Source organism: Peromyscus leucopus, chromosome 8b, assembly GCF_004664715.2.
Source record: "Peromyscus leucopus breed LL Stock chromosome 8b, UCI_PerLeu_2.1, whole genome shotgun sequence".
Taxonomy (NCBI): Eukaryota; Metazoa; Chordata; class Mammalia; order Rodentia; family Cricetidae; genus Peromyscus; species Peromyscus leucopus.
This window is the reverse complement of record NC_051086.1, coordinates 88,141,696-88,162,667: the sequence shown is the minus strand read 5'-3', so window position 1 is coordinate 88,162,667 and position 20,972 is coordinate 88,141,696. Positions and strand designations below refer to the sequence as shown.

Below are 20,972 nucleotides of genomic sequence, written 5' to 3'. Positions count from 1 at the left end.
TGAACCCAAGCAGAACCAGAGGGCTTGAAAAGGCTTTGGGGGTCTCTGGGAAGTGGGTAAACCAAAGTGGACCCAGCCAGGTTCTCAGGACAACTCTGTGACCCCAGACACTTCCCTCCTGAACAGAAGGCCCTCAGATGGAAGCGTCCTCCTTCCCCTCCGGGGTATTTCCAGTGCCTAGTCAGAGCCAAAGCCCGGTAGGGTAGAAACTGAACACGCCACTGTCACTGCGACACCAGTTTCACAATGCCAACCACCTCCCCCTTCCCCACACTCTGTAAATCTGAGCTCCAGTGAAGGGCATTGGTTTAAGATGGCCACTAACAGTCACTCGAGTTTGCTTTGTAAATATCCATCTGGTGCCAAACCCCACAAAAGCTTGCTTCATTTCCTGTGGGGTTAGAATAAGAACAAACCACCCAGGGGGCGAGTGGGGGGGATCTATGTATATTACAGACTGTGTATGATTGCAACGTCCTTTGATTAATTCGGTTTCTTTGTATCCAGAAAACAGCTATCTTCCTCCAGAAACTTTTCTTTGTCAAATAAGGAGTTACGTAATCAATTGTGTTTCCTTTTTCTCATTGGCTTTCAGGAAGCTCAGGGCTGAATATAATAGTGCTGAATGCGTAGCTCAGTGACCTCCCTTTATTGTAACATCATTCTTTTTTGTTTGTTCGGTTGTTTGTTTTTGGTTTTTTCAAGACAGGGTTTCTCTCTGTAGCTTTGGAGCCTGTCCTGGATCTCGCTTTGTAGACTGGGCTGGCCTTGAACTTACAGAGATCCACTTGGCTCTGCCTCCCGAGTGCTGGGATTAAAGATGTGTGCCACTCACCGCCCAGCTGATATCATTTTTATATCTACTTGTCTTAACTGAGTGTGTGTTTTCTGATTCCAAACTGCTCCCATTCTGGTTTTCTTTTTCTTTCTTTTTTCTTTTTTTTTTTTTTTTTTTTTTTAAGATTTATTTATTTATTATGTATGCAGTGTTCTGTCTGCATATACACCTGCAGGGCAGAAGAGGGCACCAGATCTCATTACAGATGGTTGTGAGCCACCATGTGGTTGCTGGGAATTGAACTCATGACCTCTTGGAAGAACAGCCAGTGCTCTTAACCTCTGAGCCATCTCTCCTGCCCCCTTTTCTGAGACAGGGTTTCTTTGTGTAGTTTTGGTGCCTGACCTGGCTCTTGATTTGTAGACCAGGCTGGCCTCGAACTCATAGAGATCCGCCTGCCTCTGCCTCCCAAGTGTTGAGATTAAAGTGTGTGCCATCTATGGGCAGTTGATCCGTGCCGACCCTGTTCTCAAGCCTCCCAGAGGTGGATTCATTTCACTTCTCCCATGTTCTGCGAAGTCAGCAGCCCCCATCTGTAGGGGAAGCTGAGGTACAGAGGGGCTAAATGGCTATCCAAGGCCAGCAGTTGAGTGGGGTTCACACCCAAGTTTTTCAGTGCCAGCCCATGCTCTCCACTGGGAAGCACTTGCCCCTGCCTGGAACTCACCTCGGGTGAGAATCAAGCACCACCAAATCCCTGCAGTGGGCAGCACAGCAAACTGGCCTTGTCAGCAGAGGGCCCGGGGAGGATTAACCACCCTTTCAGGAGGCCATTTGGAGGGTTGGCTTGAGAGTTTTTAGAACACGTATCATTTTGACTTAGAAATCCTATTTCTGGGAGTCTATGCTATGAAAATGATCCACAATATGGAAAAAAATTCCTTGCTGAAATATGTTCCCAGTGGGCTGCTCATACTGCCTAACATGGAGTCAATGCAAATATTTGGTGGCCCAGAGACGGCGCATACAGCGAGGATGCTTATGGGAGCAATTTTACCCATTTTGGCCAGAAGCTACGAAGCAGACTCCAAGCCGGTGCTCTGAAGTAGAAGCGGGAGGCTGTGGTGTTTAAGGTCATCCCTGGCTACACACTGGGTTTTGAGACCAGCCTGGGATACATGAGACTCTTTCCAAAAAACTGAAAACATGTCTGCAAAAGGAAAACAAAACAAAACAAAACACATTTTTAGCCACTTAAACCAGATATCAGCATTCAAATCCTAGGTCAGGGTTAGGTCTAGACTTGCCTTGGTGCCCCTCGGGTTTGAGAACAGCCTGTAACACTTCCTGGGGATGCTCCATGGCTCCTCCTGTGAGTGAGAACACAGCTATCACCTCAAAGGGAAGGAGTTTATCCTGAAGCCAAATGTGAGTGACCATGGCCCCCAAACAGGAATTTACATTACCCCCAAATACTATGTTCTGATCTGGTAATAGTGGAGTGAAGGTTTTCTAATAACATGGTAAAATTATACATGGAGGTAGTTTAATTTTTTTTTTTAATCTAAAATTAAGCTGGTCAGGTGGCACACACCTTTGATCCCAGCACCTGGGAGGCAGAGGCAGGCAGATTTCTGTAAGTTCAAGGGCAGCCTGGTCGACAGAGTGAGTTCCAGCACAGCCAGGGCTATGTAGAGAGACCCTGTCTCAACAGCCCCCCCCCAAAAAAAAAAAACCTAAAAAATATTTTAAAGTATTTATTTATTGTGTGTATGAGTGTGAGTGTGTGTGTGTGCCACTGCATGCGTGTGGGAGTCAGAGGGCACGTGGGAGTCCGATGGCAGCTGTCTGTACCCTCACTAAGCCATCTCACCAGCTCAGCTCAAGAGAATTTGGCTGGGGACCTTTAACATAACAACTCTTCAGCGGCCGGGAATCGTGTATATACGTTGTCTTGCGCTGGTGTGGGTGTTTGGGGTTTTGTTGTTTTTCTTCTGAGAACTTGACACACAGGGGACTCCCTATTTACACTTGTCAGTGCCCCCCAACCTGGCAGCCTCCCACCCCTGCTCTCGAGTGCCCGGTCATGTTTTGTGATCTCCCAGTGGAGGGGGTTTGCAGTGTGCCTTTCCAGGCAGCCTCCTTGCATCCCCCGAGGAGGCGGGGCTCAGACCTGGTTCTCCCCAGCAGCCCACAGGTCAGGGGTCATGCTCGGGGTGTGGTCATCACTCATTCTTTTTTTTGGCTATCAAAGGTGCAGATAATTAATAAGAAGCTGGATCTTAGCAACGTCCAGTCCAAGTGTGGCTCAAAGGACAATATCAAACACGTCCCGGGCGGCGGCAGTGTGAGTACGATCACACTCTCCGTGCAGTGTGCTGCAGCCTTCCGTGTGAGGAGTGTCTGAGTGTGTACTTGTGAGACATTGCACAGAATAAATCACCGCAGGCTCGGGGCCTCCTGTGTCCCTACACTTAATCTGCTGTCCCCAGACTCCCCTCCCCATGTTCAATGGAGGGTTCGGCAGAATAGGGACGGCAATTGGCTCTCCCGCTGGCCCTTCCCTGAGAAGCTGGGTCCCCACAGTACCATGCCCATGTCCCTAGGAGCCCAATAGCCTACTAGAAATGGGAATTAAGACCGTGGCACCCAAGACTGGCTGTCACCTCTTCCCTCACCTCTGGAACAGGTTCTGCTGTGGATGGATGGTCCACATGATCTTAGAGGACACTAAGGACTTCTGTCCCATGCCAAGGGCAGAAAGGGCCCTAGCCACCCTAGTCACCCTCTATTTCTCATCTGAGTCTCCATCTTCAAGAGAGGAAGCACTTCCTAAGCCTCAGTTAAAGTTTAAAACCAGCCCTCCCCCCCCCTCCACCCCCCAGGGACTCTGGTTGCAAAGAGCCTAATAGAAAGGTCATGGGTGATATCTATTGTCTGAGTTCAGTTTGCCAGAAAAAGGCTGCTTAGGGTTTTAAATTTGTCCTCCTCTAAACACCCCTGTGGACCCAGTTTGTCCCCAGTGAGTCTGTGTGAGATGTTCTCAGGCTCCCTGGATGGGCTTAGAAACTCCGTTGTCCTTCAGGCTGGCCTGTGCCCACAGGGCAGGATACGCAAACTGGCCTCAGGGTTCTCCTGGCCAGCTCACTCATCCCAGCTCTGGGTCAATCCCAGAAGGGGCCCAGGCTCTCCGAGAGAGAGTTCCTGCTGGCTGTGTCCTGTGACTGCTGGAACATTGGGATGGGCCCTTCCCAGAAACTGTCTCAGCCCACAGGGTTTATTCTTGCAATGTGCTTCTGCCTCCTGCCCTGGCCCCTGCCCTGCCTTCTGCCTCTTGGACCCTTGGCCCCAGAGCAGCAAGTGCTGGCCCTGTGGCTACTGCTTCTCACGCTTACTCACTCACGGTGTCTGCCATTTCCTCTGTCCTCCACTCCCTGCCACCCCTGCCACCCCCACCCCATACTTTTTTTTTCTTCAGAAAGAGAGGCACAGCTGTCTGCCACACCGTAGTTACTGCCCAGCCTGACGCTCTCCCAGTGTACACTCAATAAACTGTTCTTTAAAGCGATGGGTGGGGCTAAGAGATGGTCACTAACGACTGCCATTGCTGTCTTTGTCCCTGGGCCCTTGAATGTTGTCATTTAGGGTACGCTGACTTCCCAGCCCAGGCCTGCCGTGGTTGGGGAGGAAAGGCAGGGGTGTCTGCTTGGGCTCGTGTCTGACGTGCTGCTCGGGCTGCAGGCTCTGGCTTCACTGGGCTGCAAAGGGCGGATGCCCCTGCAGGGGACGTTGGGAAGAGCCAGCTCAGGGCAGCTCTGGTCACATGCTGATTGCCGGATGAGAGGCTCCAGTAGGCAGGCCATCAGGGAACTTTGTAATGTGTGCAGCAGTGTGTGAGCCTGTGAACTAGCCCGTGACCACCTTATACAGAGTCACAAGATAGCCTGGGCTGGCCATGAGGGCTGTCCTTGGCCTGTGGCCACGGTTGACTACAGGATGGACCTGTAGAGAAGCGCTCTGGAGGGAGAGGGGCAGTGGCTATGGCCTCTGGCATTTCGGGCTGAAGGATCCCTGGTCTGTCTGCACATCCGGGTTGCTGCTTGCTCTCACTCTAGGGTGGAGGGATTTGCAGCAGACAGGCTGCTCCTCCATCTGTGCCTCCTGGCCGAGCTGTGGCCTCCTCTCCAGAGCTGCTTCTCCAGGCTCCGTACATTCCTCTCTCCTCTGACCATTCGAGGCTTCCAACACCTCTTACCTCTGCCACCCCCTGGTACTGACTCTCACGGGACTCTACCTAGGCCGGAGGAAGAGTGAGGCTCTGGGCATCCCTGTAGCATCCCCGTCCCTTCTTGGAGGTCTCTGGCTCCCATGGCTGCAGAGGGCCAATGCTCCCTTGGCTCTCCCATCATCAACTGCCCCAGAACTCCCACGATGCCCTGGATCTGTTTGTAGAAGGTCTTTGGGATCATCTGCTCTTCACCCACCTTCACGGGGGCAGGCTGACACCCCAGCACACTGACATGTGAGGCCACAGCCCTCCTCTTCCATGAGGTCCATTAGCGCGCGCACGCGTGCTCGAGCACACACACACACACACACACACACACACACCACCACACCACCAGCACAGCTAACCATGAAAATGAGAGCGATTTGTTCATTTACATTTCTGTAGCACATCCACCTTGCTTTGCTGATTCTCACACATAAGGCCACCCCTCTCCCAGGACAGGAGATGCCCCTACCTGTGGTCTATAGAGGAGACCCATGGGACTTGGAAGGTGGCAGTTAGTGACCGGCTATCTAAGCTGTAAACCACAGTTCTGAGAGACTGGCTTCCAGGAGCCCCATCGGCCTGGGTGGTCTTCTGGGCATTTCTCTCAGGAAGCAACTGTCATTCCTCAGAGCAGGCATTGCTGCTGGGCAATGAAGGACCCTTGGGCTGGCAGGTCTCCCTGTGTGTCCTGTCTGCTCACTCACGCTTGCTGAGACACTAACCCTGTGATTTCTGCTGTGTGTCTGCCCCCCCCCCCTTGCTGGTGTCGGCTTTGCGCTTTTCAGTAGAGGATGAAGAACCCAGGAGACTGTGTGCCCTGAGCTGTAGCGCTGTCCTGGGCCGTTTGCCGACTGGTGGTCCAGGACTGTGGGAGCTTCCAGGATGAAGCACACCCATCCTTGTGGATTCTCCTCTTTGAATCCCTTCCAAGGAGAGCACCTGGAGGCTGCATAGGCCGGTCACTTCTTCCTCCACTGCGTGTGACCGGGCTCTCCTCAATGAAAGGATTTACGTCTTTATATTTAAGTATCTGCTAAATAGATACCCCTGCTTTTCCATGGAAGTCTCTTGGGTTTCTGAGATTGAAGATGTTCAGGTCCCATAGTTACTTGGTGAAGACCCAGCGTCCTGGGGGACGGGGATTGGTTGGATTTGGGGAGCATATTTTCCTCCCTGAGTGGGGTGTATCCAGTAGCTGATGGGAGCCACTGACAAGTGGTCCATCAGGCTTTGCATTGTGTTACACACACCTAGTCATGTAACCCTTTATTCTCTGTCTCCTTCCTACCCTCTCTGACCCACAGGTACAAATAGTCTACAAGCCAGTGGACCTGAGCAAGGTGACCTCCAAGTGTGGCTCATTAGGCAACATCCATCATAAACCAGGTAGCCCTTGAGGAAGGCAGGCTTTGGGCTAGGAAGGCGCTGGCTAGGCTGGCAGGTGCTTCCTGGAATCAGCCAACCTGGGCTGTGAACAGTAAATGTGAAAGTGCTCTGTGGCCTGGGAGGTGTGACTGTCCCTGCTGGCTCCTGAGAAGGAAGGGTCTTTTCAGCCTAGACAAGGGTGGAGGGAGAGGACAAGCTGGTCCCAGACACCATCTGTGGCTCTTCAGAAAAGCCTGTAATAGAGGACCAGCCATGGGACTGATTGGGTCCCTAAAGGCCAGTTCTGTGGACATCTCAGCTTCGTCCTAGCCAGCATGGGGGGGGGGAACTGCATCAACAGTTGTGACATGAGACCATTCTGGGCTGTTGTCCTATCCTTGCTGTGACTTTGTTTAAACAAAGCACCCTTCCCAGAACAGCAGTACAGGTCACCTCCCCTCCTGCCACACCCAAGTGTGGTGACCCAAGTCAAAGAGGCAGAAGGGGGTTCGGGTTTCTCCTCCCTGTGCATTTGACATGCAGTTTCACTCCAAGGTCTTGAGGGGTTCCGCTTTACAGGACGATCATATGAAAATCTCCACCGCTGGAAGGCATCCAGTTTAGAGTTTAGCATGCCTTCTCCTGGCCAAGCTTCCTGTACCATTGGACCATTTCATGAGGAAGATTTTGTAGAGTAAATATCCAATGTGCATCTCGATTAGAGGCGAGGCAGGTGGTTTGGAAGTCCTTACAAGGGCTGCCTTGTGGCTAAGCCTCCTTCTGAATAAGTAGAGCCCTGGCAACTCCAAGAGGGTGGGCTGTTCTTGTGATCACTGGCCCAGCCTCTGTTGGAGTCAGAATGGGCACATTAACTAATGTTCCCCTCCAGAATGGTGACATCTGACCTAATTTTTATCAAGCCTCCAGCAGCCCCAGGCGCTTTGCTCTGCAGGCTGAAACTTCATTTAATACATGCTAAGTCCCCAGACCACAGAAGATGGCAAGCGGCTCTTGTGTGGGTTGTGTTCCAGGAGGTGGCCAGGTGGAAGTGAAATCTGAGAAGCTGGACTTCAAGGACAGAGTCCAGTCGAAGATTGGTTCCCTGGATAACATCACCCATGTCCCTGGAGGAGGGAATAAGAAGGTAAAGAGGGACAAACGGGGAGGTCACATGGGGATACGGGGGTTAATGGAGTGCACAAGGCTGGTCCTAGAGGGTCCCATATGGACCAGCTACAGACAGATTCTCACTCTCAGCCTGGTGTACCAAGAACAAGGCATGAGACCAAAGACAGATCTTTCCCACTGGTTACCAGAAAGCTAGAGCAAAATAGTGATGCTGGCCGAGGGTGTGGCTGGCAGAGTGACCGTTGGGCTGCCCTGGTTTTCCTCTCCGGCATAAACCACCTCCACACTTGCCTGGCCCCATATTGTGGAGGTAGCCTCCTCGGCAGGATCCTCCCAGCAAATGACTAAACAGAGGGAATGTCCCGCAGTCAGACCCAGCCTAGCCCGAGAAAGGGTACTTACCCAAGGTGGCTCAGCCGTCTTTCTACTTGGCCATGTTGGTGGCCCCTGGGAGTCCCCTGGCTGGCAAGTCCCCCCAGCTCCCTGCTTTCTTCTGCAGCCACATGTCTGCAACCTGCTGCTTATGTAAAGCCCCTGGTATCACTATGAAGCACCCGCTAAAGCAATGGACACACAGCCAACAGGCTGAGAGGGCCTTGCCCCGAGATGGCCTCTCAGGGCAGATCCTCTGGCCTTCAGGACCCCAAAGTGGACATGGACCTTTGCTGCTCCAAAGAAGGAGACCCTTCAGTCATGGAAGCTGTCAGAAGCTGAAGACAGGAGGCCATACCCGAGGGCTGCCAGGCAGGGCTCCCTTCTCTGGGAAGGTGGGAAAGCCTCCTCATCAAAGGCCAGAGCTCCGCCATTTCTGCCACACACCACTCAGTTTAAATGCAACGTCTCCGTATATTGTTCATATATGGGACTTCTTGGCCCCAGAGTGCCATAGGGACCACAGGCCTAGCTCTACCTCAGTCTGACTCAGTGGGGCTGGAACAGACCTAGGCCTTGGAGATTCCCTGGGCCCGGGGAGTTCTCCACCAGCTTGGGAAGGAAACTCTGGGGAGGCAGGACTCCCTTGGAGGCCTGATTTAGGCAGATCTTCAACCTCTTGGCTATTTCTCCTTCAGAGAAATACCTGCACCCCAGATGTGGGGTAGAATCTGAACAAAAGAAGGACCCTGTATCCCAGGACTGGAAAACTGGAGAGAGGTGGATCAGGAGTTCAAGATTATCCTGAGCGACACAGAATTTGAGCCAGCCTGGGCTATATGAGACCTTGTGTCACAAAACTAGAAACAGCTAGACATAATGGTGCATGCCTTTAATCCCAGCATTTGGGAGGCAGAGGCAGAAGATCTCTGAATTTGAGGGCTGCCTGGTCTGGACAGGTAGAGCTAATAGAATGACCCTGCAACATACACGCACACATGCACATACATTTTTATCAAAGCTTCTTGCAAGTACAATAATAATATGGAAGGCCCCTCTTTATCAAAAAGAACAGCATATGAATGTAGCCTGAGTTTTCTCTGTCCACATTCAAGCACCCAGCAAGAAGGGCTCTTCTTCACCTAGGGTCTCTGGCCTCCGAAGTCGTATGGAAATGCAGTATGTGTGCAGCATGCATATGTGCAGACATGGCTCAAAGCCTGGGATCCAGAACAAGGTTGAGGCATTTTGTGTCCACCCCTTATATGTAAAGACTGTTATACCTGCCTCAAACTGCCACCTCATGCTTTCTGCTTCCCTCTGGATTCCTGGCTATAGCATTGTGCGTCTCCACCCCGCACCGATGTGTGTGTGTGTGTGTGTGTGTGTGTGTGTGTGTGTGTACATGAGTATGCAGGTGAGCACACCCATGCACATACATGCAGAGGCCAGAACAGAACATCAGGTGCCTTCCTCTATCACTGTCCACCTCATTGTCTTGAGACAGGGTGTCTCACTGAACCGGAAGCTTGCTGTTTTTGCTGGGCTGGCTATGAGTGAGCTCCTGGGATGTACCTGTTTCCATCCCCAAATGCTGAGGTTACAAGTTACAGGCATGCGCAGATGCGCGCTGCTTTTTTATTTGAGTGCCGAGAATCCGAACTGAGGCCTTTGTGTGTGCAGAGCAAGCACTCCTACCCACTGGGCCATCTCCCCAGGCCTGTGGTAGCATTTCCTAGGAAGGGCTTCTTGGCTGCACAGCTTCTAGCACACGTGCTAGTGGGTGCCACCTGAAAATACCTTAATCTTTGACAAAAAGTCTGTGTATGGCAGTGGCTGCTGGTACCGGTGATTCTACAGCCAGCCCTTTCCCCTCTTGCGGCTTCTCCTGCAAAGCCTTTAGCTGCAAGTGGGCAAAAATCTAGCAAAGCACAGAGTCCAGATCAAGGGGTGGGAAGCATCGGTACAGCGTGTGTTCGGTGTGCTTGAGGCCTCGGGTTCCACCCCCAGCACAAACAAACAAACAAACAGTCATTACATTCTTAGGATACACATACACATGTAAAATGATGTGTGGCAGGTCACTGAAGGTTATTCATACTCAGCATTGTAGTTGCAGAAAAATGGAACTGCCTCCACTTCTAGCTGCAGGAAGGAGATAGATTTTGATGCAGATGCTGTGATGGTGTAGAATAAGCAGCCACTGGCAGGAGGAAGTTCTCTCTGCAATAACAAAGTATTAAGCCTGAACTTTGGTATCACACGCCTGTAATCTCAGAAACTGAGAGAGGGAGGGACTCATAAGGACAGCTAGTTCCAGGCCAACCTGAGCTAAATAGTAAGCTCTGGCCTTAAAAATCAAACCAGGCCAGTGAGATTGCTCAGTAGGTAAAGTAAGCCTGATGCCCTGAGTTTGGTCGCCAGGCCCCAGATGTTAGAAGGAGAGAACCAACTCCCACAAGTTGTCCTCTGCTCTCCCCACATGCACTGGGGCACAAGAACACACACACACACACACACACACACACACACACACACACACACACACACACACACACACACACACACACACACACACACACACACCACACACAAAATATAAAAGGATTAGACAAACAGCCAGGTGTGGCAGCACACGCCTTTACTCCTATCACTCAGGAGGCAGGGGCAGGCAGATCTCTGTGATTTCCAAGCCAGAATGGTCTACAGAGTGAGTTACAAGCAGGCCACAGCTAAATATTGGTATCCTGTCTCAGAGTAAATAAATAAATTAATAAAAACTAAGCGAGCAAGAATGAACAATACAAATAAGGAGGGTGGTGCTCCTGGGAGGTTGGTTAACAGAGTGCATGCCTAGTGTGCAGGGAGTCCTGGGTCTGACCCATGCCACTGCATGAACTAGGTGTGGTGGCATATACCTGTGATGGGGGACAAGGAGACAGGAAGATCCAAAGCCAAGGTCATCCTCAGCTGGATAGAGAATTCCGGGAGAGAGCCTGTTTCAAGAATAAATGTATAGCCAGGTGTGGTGGCAAATGTCTTACAGCCCTCGGGACGCAGAGGCAGGCAGATCTCTGAGTTCCAGGTCAGCCTGGTCTACAGAGCAAGTTCCAGGACAGCCAGGGCTGCACAGAGAAACCTGTATCCAAAAAAAGGGGAGGGGGAATAAATGAATGAATGAATGAAAATTAATTAATTAATTTAAAAAAAAAAAAGAGCGTTTTCCTCCCACCACAGACTGGTGTGTAGACAGTCAGGGTTTGTCTGCTTCCCCCAGCATTGATTTTCACCTCACCCTATACTTCTTGCAGATTGAAACCCACAAGCTGACCTTCCGGGAGAATGCCAAAGCCAAGACGGACCATGGAGCAGAAATCGTGTACAAGTCACCTGTGGTGTCTGGGGACACATCTCCACGGCACCTCAGCAACGTGTCCTCCACGGGCAGCATCAACATGGTGGACTCCCCACAACTCGCCACACTAGCCGACGAAGTGTCTGCTTCTTTGGCCAAGCAGGGTTTGTGATCAGGCCCCTGGGGTGGTCAGTAATCGTGGAGAGAAGAGAGAGTGAGTGTGGAAAAAAAAAAAAAAGAATGACCTGGCCCCTCGCCCTCTGCCCTCCCCGCTGCTCCTCACAGACCGGCTGACCGGCTTGTCACCTAACCTGCTTTTGTGGCTCGGCTTTGGCTCGGGACTTCAAAATCAGTGATGGGAATAAGAGTCAATTTCATCTTTCCAAATTGATTTGTAGGCTAGTAATAAAATATTTTTTAAGAAAAACACGTAAAAACATGGCCAAACCCAACATTTCCTTGGGCAATTGCTATTGATTCCCCCATCCCCACCCCACCCCCCCTCTTTGAGTATTAGAGGGTGAAGGAGGCTCTGGAGGCTGCTTCTGGGGAGTTTTGAGGGACTAGGGCAACTGATTGCCCGCAGCCCCATCCTAGGGGCATCAGGGACAGCGGCAAAAAGATTGGAAACTTGGTGTGTTCGTGGAGCCCTAGGCAGGTGATGTTACCAGTGTGGATGTGAAGGAGGGCTGAGGCAGCGAAGGCTGAGGGATGGGTGGGCTGGGAGTCAGAGGGGAGGGTGAGGAAGACAGGCTAGAGAGCACACTGGCTCCTGGAAGGACAGGTAACCTCGGCTGTCAGTCTTAGATGGCAGAGCTGCCTGCTGGGTAAGGCCCTGGAGAGTGCTGTGGGTCCCTGTGCCCCTTCTGCAGGGCAGCCTGTGGGAGAAGACACAGTGGGCCGAAGGAAGGTGGCCAGAAGGTGGCACCTTGTCGATTGGGTCTCTGAAGGCTGGCCTTGACATCGCAGGGCACTGGCTTCTTCCTCCCTCTCTGCAGGGTGGGAGTCCTGAGCTGAGGGGCTTTGCGCTCCTCTCACAGAAGAACCTCTTTGCTGAGTTCTGGATTTCTGCAGCCATGATTGGGCCACTTCACAGACCTGGGACATTAGGGCTAACCAGTTCTTTGTAAGGACTTGTGCCTCTTGGGGGACATCTGCCTGTTCTCAAGCCTGGTCCTCTGGGACTTCTGCAGTGTGAGGGTGGGGTATTCTGGGATGATGGCTCCAGCCCCCCATCCCTCCCACAGCCACTGCAGCCCCTCTACCTGTCCATCACACCCACGTCTGCCATGAGAGCCAGTCACTGCCGTCTCCCATCGTGTCTCACTGTCCTGAGTGCTCCGCCTCTCCCAGCCCCTACTCTGGCCCCTGGGTAGATGTGGGTAGTCCCTGTTCTACACTAAGAGGTGGAGTCCTGGGAAGGCAAAGATTTTGGGGCTCAGTCTCTAGTCCTACGAATCCAACCAGTGTGCCTGGAGATAACCCTGGACACCTCTGTCTGCTCTTTTTTAACTTTATAGTGGTTGCCTCCTAGGCCTGGCCCTCTTCTGGGGTTGAGCTGGAGGCAGCGAGTCAGGTGCCAAATGCTAGCACCAGTGTGAGCAGGCAAGAATCCCAGGGCAGGGTCACGCTCCTCCCATCTTTCGCTTCCACCCCAGCTCGTGATCGCTAGCCTCCCAGAGCCCAGCCGCCATTAAGTCCCCGTGCACGTAATCAGCCCTCTCCATACCCCAATTTGGGGAACATACCCCCTGGAAATGTTTTTCCTCCAGTCCCCATGGAAGTGGTGCTGCCTGCCCTGCTGGAGCAGCCAGACATCTCCATAGATACAGCCCTTCCCTCCCTGTCTGTACCCTGTTGTGTTGTAGTTGGATTTGTTTGTTCGTCTGGGTTCACCAGAGTGACTATGATAGTAAAAAGAAAAGAAAAAAAAGAAAAGAAAAAAGAAAAAAAGAAAAACGGAAAAAAAAAAAAAAAAGAAAAGGACGCATGTATCTTGGACTGTTTGTCGAAAGGTTCTAGCTCACCACCAGGGATGGAGGTCCTCGGTATTTCTTGTCTCCACTGGGACTCGGCTCCAGGCCAGTGCAGTGCTTTCCTGCTAGGACAGCCCATGCTTTGAAGGTTTTCCTCTGCATCTGGGACCTCACAGACACTGGATTGTGACATTGGAGGTCTCCTAGCTGCCAAGGCCTGAAGCACAGGACCAGCTAGACTCCAGCTGCCAGAGACAGCAGGCCCCACCTGTCAGGGAGAGCTTTCCAGCTGGCCTGTTTTGCAGAGTGAAGATGGTCCTCTCTAATCACAGCCTCATGTCCCACGGCAGCCGTGAAAGATGGTCTAATAAGACTGCATCACAAGAGAAAGAAGAAAAAAAAAAAAAAAAAAAAGGGCATCAGTGCCAGCTGGGAGAGCTGTGGCCCTAGAAATCCCATGACTCTCCAGAAGACATCCCTGGGCCCTCTCCAAGCTTCGGCCAGCTGAGGAAGGGGACATCTTAGGAGACTCCCTTTGTTTCCAAGGTGTCAGCCCACTGACTTTGCATGATCATCTCCTACAGCTGCAGGGAAGAGGCCTTAAGAGTTTAGGGAACTGCAGGCCCAGTTCTATCACTTTTGGATTGGGTACAGATAAGGACAATGTGGAGGGGAGAAGGAAGCAGCCAGCCTTTCCCATGAAAGAACTGTGCACCCAGAACTACCTACGGTGAGGCTCCCCACTGCTGATGGACTTCAACTGTCCTTAGAAATGAAGGGTCTGATGGAGATAAAGGAAGTGTGGTTGAAGGTCTGTGGTCCCTTCATCATGGCTACCTATTCTGGTTTTATCTCTTACATCCATTTGCCCATCCTGCTGCAGTTCCTGTCCTTGAATGGGGGCACTCTGCCATATCTCTTGTAGGGTGGTCAGCTCCAAAATCATGATTTGGAGTGACCAGGTCAGTGCTGACAGGCAGCTTACAAAGGGATTCTGGCTTGTGACTTCAGTGAGGACAATCTCCAGGGGCCCAGCATCTGTCCTTTCTTTCCATGCCTCCCCACTCCAGATCTTTGGGTGGGCTAGATAGGGTATACCATATGCCTGGTTCCTCCAAGCTCTTAATTCACTTTATCAATAGTTCCATTTAAATTGACTTCAATGGTAAGACTGTATCTGTTTGAGATTGCTTGTGCTGTAGGGGGCGGGGGGAGGAGCAACATGTTAACATAGTTCACATGGGCAAAGCAGCCTTGGAGTGTAGCCATCTGTGACCTCACTTGTGATATTGACCACTTGCTAGAGAAGAGGTGCCAAGAGGCTTTGTTCTGGAGGCTTGGTTGTCCCACTGACAGGCTTTACCAAGGCAGAGGCAGCCAGCTAGTTCCCTGCCTTCCCAGGCAGGTGCAGCTCCCAGGTTTGTGAAGGAATCTATAAACTACTCTTGCCTGCGGCCTTCTTGTGGTATCCAGAGCCCACAATGATGCCTCCTTAAAATTTACCCTGGCCTCCTTCCCTCATTAGCACATCAGTATCACCTCTGGATTGGCTTCAGATCCACAGCCTACATTACTAGCAGTGGCCAAGACCTCTTCCTTTAGTCTGTTCTCCAGTAAAGTAAGTGGGGACGAAGGCAGAGATGGTAATCAACTATAGGTCTGTAGCATTATGAGCCTTCCACCTTCTCTCTGGCTTCTGGAAGGGTTACTTTGGGCAGTATCTCAGTCTCACCCTCCTCATGGATTGTAGCCTGTGCAGTTACTGTGCTGGGCATGATCTCCAGTGCTTGCAAGTCCCATGATTTCTTTGGTGATTTTGAGGGTGGGGGAGGGGAGGGGGAGGGACATGAAATCATCTTAGCTTAGCTTCCTGTCTGTGAATGTCCATATAGTGTATTGTGTTTTAACAAATGATTTACACTGACTGTTGCTGTAAAAGTGAATTTGGGAATAAAGTTATTACTCTGATTAAACAAAATCTCTGTTCATGAGTTCCAAGTACAAGAAAACAATAGTTTACAAGTCCCTGTCCACCCTTGGAAAATTCACAACAGAAAATTAAAGTAAAAGCTAGACATTATCTGGGTGGTGGTGGCACACACCTTTAATCCCAGCCTAGTCTACAGAGGGAGTTCTAGGATAGGCTCCAAAACTACATAGAAAAACACTGTAGAAAAAACAAACAAAAAGCCAGACACTGGAGTGACAGTTTTCTGGAGTCCTGAAGATATAGAGTACAGACTTGGTTCCTTCTCATATCCCACTTTTGGCAAACTACCCTCAGACAATCAGTACTCTCTGGCTGAACTCACAAGGCTACATCCAAGTTTCTAGGGCCTGTGCCAGTTCATTTGAACGGAAGAAGTTTGGGGTGGGGTGTATGAGATCCTTCATCCCTGGAACTTAAATGGAGGGGCCTGGGGCTGAAGCAAACTCAAAAGCCCAAGATGCAAACCCAACATGCATACACAGGTACTGCTGCCCTCATACCTTGTAATCTTACTGTATATAGATCAAGGAGTATTTCTGCTAGGGATAGGGCAGCTTCTTGCTTGCAGTATCTGAAAGGGAAACAAGTAACCCATATTTTTTGAGACAGGCTTTGATCCTCCTAAGTACTGGGATAGGGGTCCACTATGCTGTTAATGAGATGTAGGGCCTCATGTATGCTTAGACAAGCACTCTACCAATTAAGCAATATCCCATCCTCAGCCCAAATTTTTTATTCAGTGCTACAGCATGTGGCCAAAGGACTACCTTGGGTGTCAGTCTGTCCGCCCTGAGACACTGTTCTCCTGCACATGTGCCATGTTATGTTGTTGGACTTCCTAGCTGCTAGGGATTCTTGAGTCCCAGCCTCCTATCTCATAGCAACACTGGGATTACAGATGCCTGGCTTTATATTCACTCAGGACCTCACACTGTGCACTTCATCCACTGGGCCATCTCCCTTACTGAGTTCATTGGTAGTGTGTATGTCAAGGTCACGATAGTCCTTAGACTTCCAATCTTAAAATCCTTGTCTTCTGCAGTTCCCCTTAGTGTGCCTGGCCTCTGTAGGCAACTGATTTAGTTCAGGATATCCCCATTAAAGAGAACTTTCAAATCCTACACTGCTTACCTCTTAAAGGAACAATGAGAGGCAATAAATCAACTGCTTTACTCATGAGCAGATATATCTTACCTTAGTGAAACACCCTTCACAACACCTACCTAGCAGGTCTCCTAACCCCAGAAAATGCTGAGGCTGCCACCTTCGCCAGAGACACCAGTCCAGTATATCAAGAAAAGCCGGACACATGATTTTCTGTATCTTTTTTTTTATTATTTTTTTCATTTTTCCTTCCTTTTTTTTTAAGCACTAGTCTGTGCTTTGCGAACAGAATCAAGACATTAACAAAGATCAGCTTCTCTGAAGAAAAGCATTTCTATACAACAAGGACAGCTACATGTCCGCTGCCATTACACAGCTCAAAGCAGGAAAAGAAAATATTTACAAAATACAAGTTTTTTTAAATTTTTGTCTTTTTTTGTTTTTTTTGTTTTGTTTTGTTTTTTTTACAATGCTAAAAGGGTTATTCAGAATTTTCAACCTTATAAATAGAAGAAGCACTTTATGCATAGGGATACGGTGCATTATTGTTGTTTAAAGAAACAATGACAAACCTTTTAACTTGCAAACAGAAAAAAATCACTAATGTTGAAAATTGTGAAAAAACCCCAACCATTAAGCAGTCTGCCTACTATTTTTGTATGATTATAAAATGGCAGAAAAAGAAAATGTCTTTCTCCCTCCCCTTTTTTGGTGATGTGAGTATACATGAGACAGGCACGAGGCTAACAGGAGGTTGGTGGGAACAATGGAAACCACAGCTAGGACCAGACAGTGTTCCACAGGCCAGGGAGGCCAAGAGGGAGAGTCTAAGTGACCGTCTGACAGGGACGTCAAAGAAACATGATGTGTGACTGACTCAGTGAAAACATGATACAGAAGTGATGAAGCTGTGTATTCCACAGACTTCCTAGACTGTAGGGAGTGGGAAGGGTTAACAATCCAAACCCTATCGTCATAGATGCTGAGCGGAAGGACTAACGTGTCTGTGTGAATGGATGGGAGAGGAAGATGAAGGGTACAACAGGGTGACCTGAGCAGTTGCAGCAGGGTCCTGCAGTCAAGGAGCCAAGATGGATGACCAAATGCAGATGAAACTGAAAACAGGTCTTCAAGGTCCAGGTGACAAGGAAAAGCTAGCTGCACTGCTGGCCCAGAGCTCAGTGAGAACTGGCCAACAGAGCAAAGAAGCTGGCTGAAGGGTGCTATAGCACAGAAGACCAAGGAGGTGCCCAGCTAGAGCCAAGCAACAGACTGAGGGGAAGGCTAAGATAGAGAGCCCAGACTGCTCTTGTTCTATCCACCCTAACCTAAGGAGGCTGGGCTGACTTGGAGCTTTCTAGCTGCTGCCATCTGGCTGGTGTACCCTACCGCACAGGTGCAAGAGAGAGAGAGGGTGATCATCTAATATTGGGAAGTCCAGTGATCCAACAGTGCAGAGGATATGCAGGACCAGGCCAGCAGGGTCTCTTCCTGAACTTGTCTGCTAACTGGAGGAAGTGCTCAGGTGTGACATGAAAACAAAACAAGAAAACAGAAACAACAAAAACCAAACCAACCAAAGGAGGATCTAAATTCCTTAAATTCACTAAAAACTGTGAAAATTCCAGCATATGATGTTTGAATATCAAACGCAGAGATTTCTGAAGCTTTAATGCCAATAGTAGTGAGTCTGTATAGAGTCTCATTTCCCGCTCATCTGTGAGTTGGGCGCTGAGCTGCGACTGTTGCTGCCAGATGCCGACTCTTGAGGGGGACAACAGGAGGTGAGGTGGGTGCCACCTCTGTCTCCCGACCAGTCTTGCTGCCTGAGGTGCGGCGAGTGCAGCGGGCTGCTATGTCCTGTGCATCCAGCTGCTCCTCACATTCTGCCTGGGGACTGTAAGCCAGAGGGAAGGTCCGCCGCTCCCACGGTTGGACAGACTGTGGACAGATAAGATGATCTGGTTACGATGACCTAGTTTCAGCTCATTTATTTCCTGCACCAAGGCCCTGCTCTCAAGCTGTGGCCCAGAGTTGATAACCAGTCTGTCTACTATTATTGGGAGAAGTTGAAGACCACCCCTCCCGAGGTGGGTACCCTTTGAACAATGACCAGCACACTTCTACTGCACTTCAAAACAATGGAGAGGAAGGCTCTGCCTTCACTACATGCTGCCTCCTCTCACACTCTCCCCCCATTTAAAGGAGACACCCCTCACCTGTTCATCTAGCCCCAGCTCTGGTGTGGAGCAACGGGTGTCTTCATTGGCCAAGTGTCGCAGACTGTCCCGAGCCACGGGGGTAAGGGGGGCTGAGTGCAGTTCTGGGCTAATGGGACTCCTAGGAGACTGACCGTGGGAGAACTCTGACAGAGAGTGGCTACTACTGACATCAGGAGAGGCAGGCTGAGGGGTGGAGGGGTTGGCACTGCCCAACTGCGGGGTGGTCCGGCCGTCTGATGACCTGTAAGACCTATGAACCAAGGAATACACAAGTAAGTATGACCTGGGGATCATAGGCATTTCTTCTGTTTCTTTCTGCAGAGTAGTGAGAAGAGTTATGAAAAAAGCATCTACACCAAAGCAGTTAATTTGAACTGACAGCAATGATGCTCTTCTAAGATTTATTAATTACACTTGCTCCCACTTTTACCCACATAGGTAGGTATAAAACACGACAGCTAAGAGCTGTAACCATGAGCCTAAGAAAAAGTCCTGCCTAGTGAATTCACACCAGGGACTAGCTGAGGTTTTGAAAACAAGTCAAAGAGAAATAGGTGGTCTGCTGCCACTGTCTTTCTAGTTTGTGTGTTTTTTTTTTTTTTTTTTTTTTTTTGGGGGGGGGGTATTAATGAACACGAGCACCATGCTGTAGCATAAGGCATGGAGGTAAAGGGACACTTTTTAGGTAATGGTCCTTCCCTTCCACTGTGGGTTTCAGTGATCGAACTCAGGTTCATCAAACTTGGAGGGCAGGCACTTTCAACCTACTGAGCCGTCCAAAGTTAAGATTGCAAAACCAGTCCTCATCAAAAAGAGGATCAACTTGTGAGGCCTTCTAAACTCCTCTGGCTAAATCACCATGACAACCAATAGGCCTATAATCATACTTTCCCTGGCTACCACCCTCTTTCCCTCAACATATTCTGCGAACCTGTGCCTGCCCATTACCTGCTGCCCCGACGCTGGGGTGGCACACTTGTGGTCCACAGCCACCTTGCCCTCTCCATCTCCTCACATTTGGCATGCAGGGCGGCAAAGGCTGCATCAGATAGGTCCTCGATCTGCAACAGAGCAGTTTCATTGATCTCTTTTCCCCAAGGAAGCTAAGGTTATGAATTGGAAGAATAATTCTAGAACCAGTCTTTCCCCGTTGTAGATGCTTCTAGTCACAGAAAGAATACGATTCTCAAGTTTGACACCCCTATGTCTTAAGGCATTTTGAGTGTATGTACCCATGACTGGTGTGTGTGTGTTCTTCTAAGACAGTATAACTATGGTATTACCTCCTCATTCTCTTCATCAGGACTCCCCTTCAGAGACTGAAGATCAACCTCTCGCCAGCTGCAGGAATTAAAAAAAAAGAAAAGAAAATGATGGGGTTGTAGGCAGGCTATGACTTCCCTACCTCTAAATGAAGCCTATATGTGAATAAATACCCCCAAAGGGTAGAAACAGAAGCAGCAAGTTGAGGCTGGTAGGACTGTTAAACTCAAGTAAAAGTTTAACTATTTAAATAAACACTATTTAATATTAGTCGATAGGTACCATATAGGACATATCAGTCAGACTCTCAAAATTTTTACAACTGGATACATGAATTGCCAGCTCTTTACACGGACTCTCAACTTGCCTACAAAGGCTAGAAATAAAGATTTACAAGAAATCTGGTTTGATGTTGAGATAACACATTCAGTATTTTAAAACACAGTCTGAGGGGCTTGCCAGGTTGTGACCTTGGGTTGGTGGATTCATCCAATGGAATAAGAGAAGCTAACACAGAAATAATTTCACTCCTACCCAACACCCACCCACCCTGCTCCACTAACTCCCCTCACCCCCTTATTTGCTTTTGCTCTGTGAAACAACAGCCTTACTATGTAGCCCAAGCTGACTGCAAACCCACAGCAATCCACCCGCCTTGGTCTCCCAACTGCTAAGACTATAAGCACGTACCATCCATGTCTGGCAAGAAGCAACCCCCAATAAAATAAAGTAAAATAATAATAATAATAATAATAATAATAATAATAATAATAATAAAAGAGGGACTGGAGAGATGGCTCAGTGGTTAAGAACACTGACTGCTCTTCCAGGTCATGAGTTCAATTCCCAGCACCCACAAGGGAGCTAACAACTGTCTGTAAGTACAAGATCAGACACCCTCACACAGACATGCATACAGGCAGAACACCAATGCACATAAAATAAAAATAAATTATTTAAAAAAACTACTCATACTCATTAAATAAATACATAATATTTAACAATAAAATAAAAAAAAAAAAAGAGAAAAAAGGAGACTAAGTCTGGCTACATTCTGTAGCCCAGGCTGGCCTTGAACCTGGCAATGACTGTCTAGCCTCAGCTTCCCAAGGTCTGGGATTATAGGCATGAGCTACATGTCCG

At 49.6% G+C, this 20,972-nt stretch overlaps 2 protein-coding genes across 22 annotated transcripts in view; one reads left to right on the top strand and one right to left on the bottom strand.

The window, feature by feature from the left end:
* Positions 1-13,664, top strand: part of Mapt (microtubule associated protein tau) — a 105,834-nt gene extending 92,170 nt beyond the window's left edge. For 8 of the 13 annotated variants that reach the window (XM_028882677.2, XM_037201435.1, XM_037201431.1 and 5 more), the window contains 4 exons: positions 3,033-3,125; positions 6,359-6,440; positions 7,451-7,563; positions 11,231-13,664. In XM_028882677.2, the coding sequence (XP_028738510.1) occupies positions 3,033-3,125; positions 6,359-6,440; positions 7,451-7,563; positions 11,231-11,446 (504 nt within the window). In that variant the 3' untranslated portion in view covers positions 11,447-13,664. The remainder of the gene's footprint in view (positions 1-3,032; positions 3,126-6,358; positions 6,441-7,450; positions 7,564-11,230) is intronic. The other 5 variants (XM_037201433.1, XM_037201434.1, XM_037201440.1 and 2 more) reach the window with 1 other exon arrangement.
* Positions 13,665-16,553: 2,889 nt separating this feature from the next.
* The window catches only part of Kansl1 (KAT8 regulatory NSL complex subunit 1), a 144,453-nt gene continuing 140,034 nt past the window's right edge, over positions 16,554-20,972 (bottom strand). For all 9 annotated transcript variants that reach the window (XM_028882678.2, XM_028882682.2, XM_028882681.2 and 6 more), the window contains 4 exons: positions 19,850-19,907; positions 19,515-19,627; positions 18,564-18,816; positions 16,554-18,285 (listed from right to left, as the gene is read on the bottom strand). In XM_028882678.2, the coding sequence (XP_028738511.1) occupies positions 18,058-18,285; positions 18,564-18,816; positions 19,515-19,627; positions 19,850-19,907 (652 nt within the window). In that variant the 3' untranslated portion in view covers positions 16,554-18,057. The remainder of the gene's footprint in view (positions 18,286-18,563; positions 18,817-19,514; positions 19,628-19,849; positions 19,908-20,972) is intronic.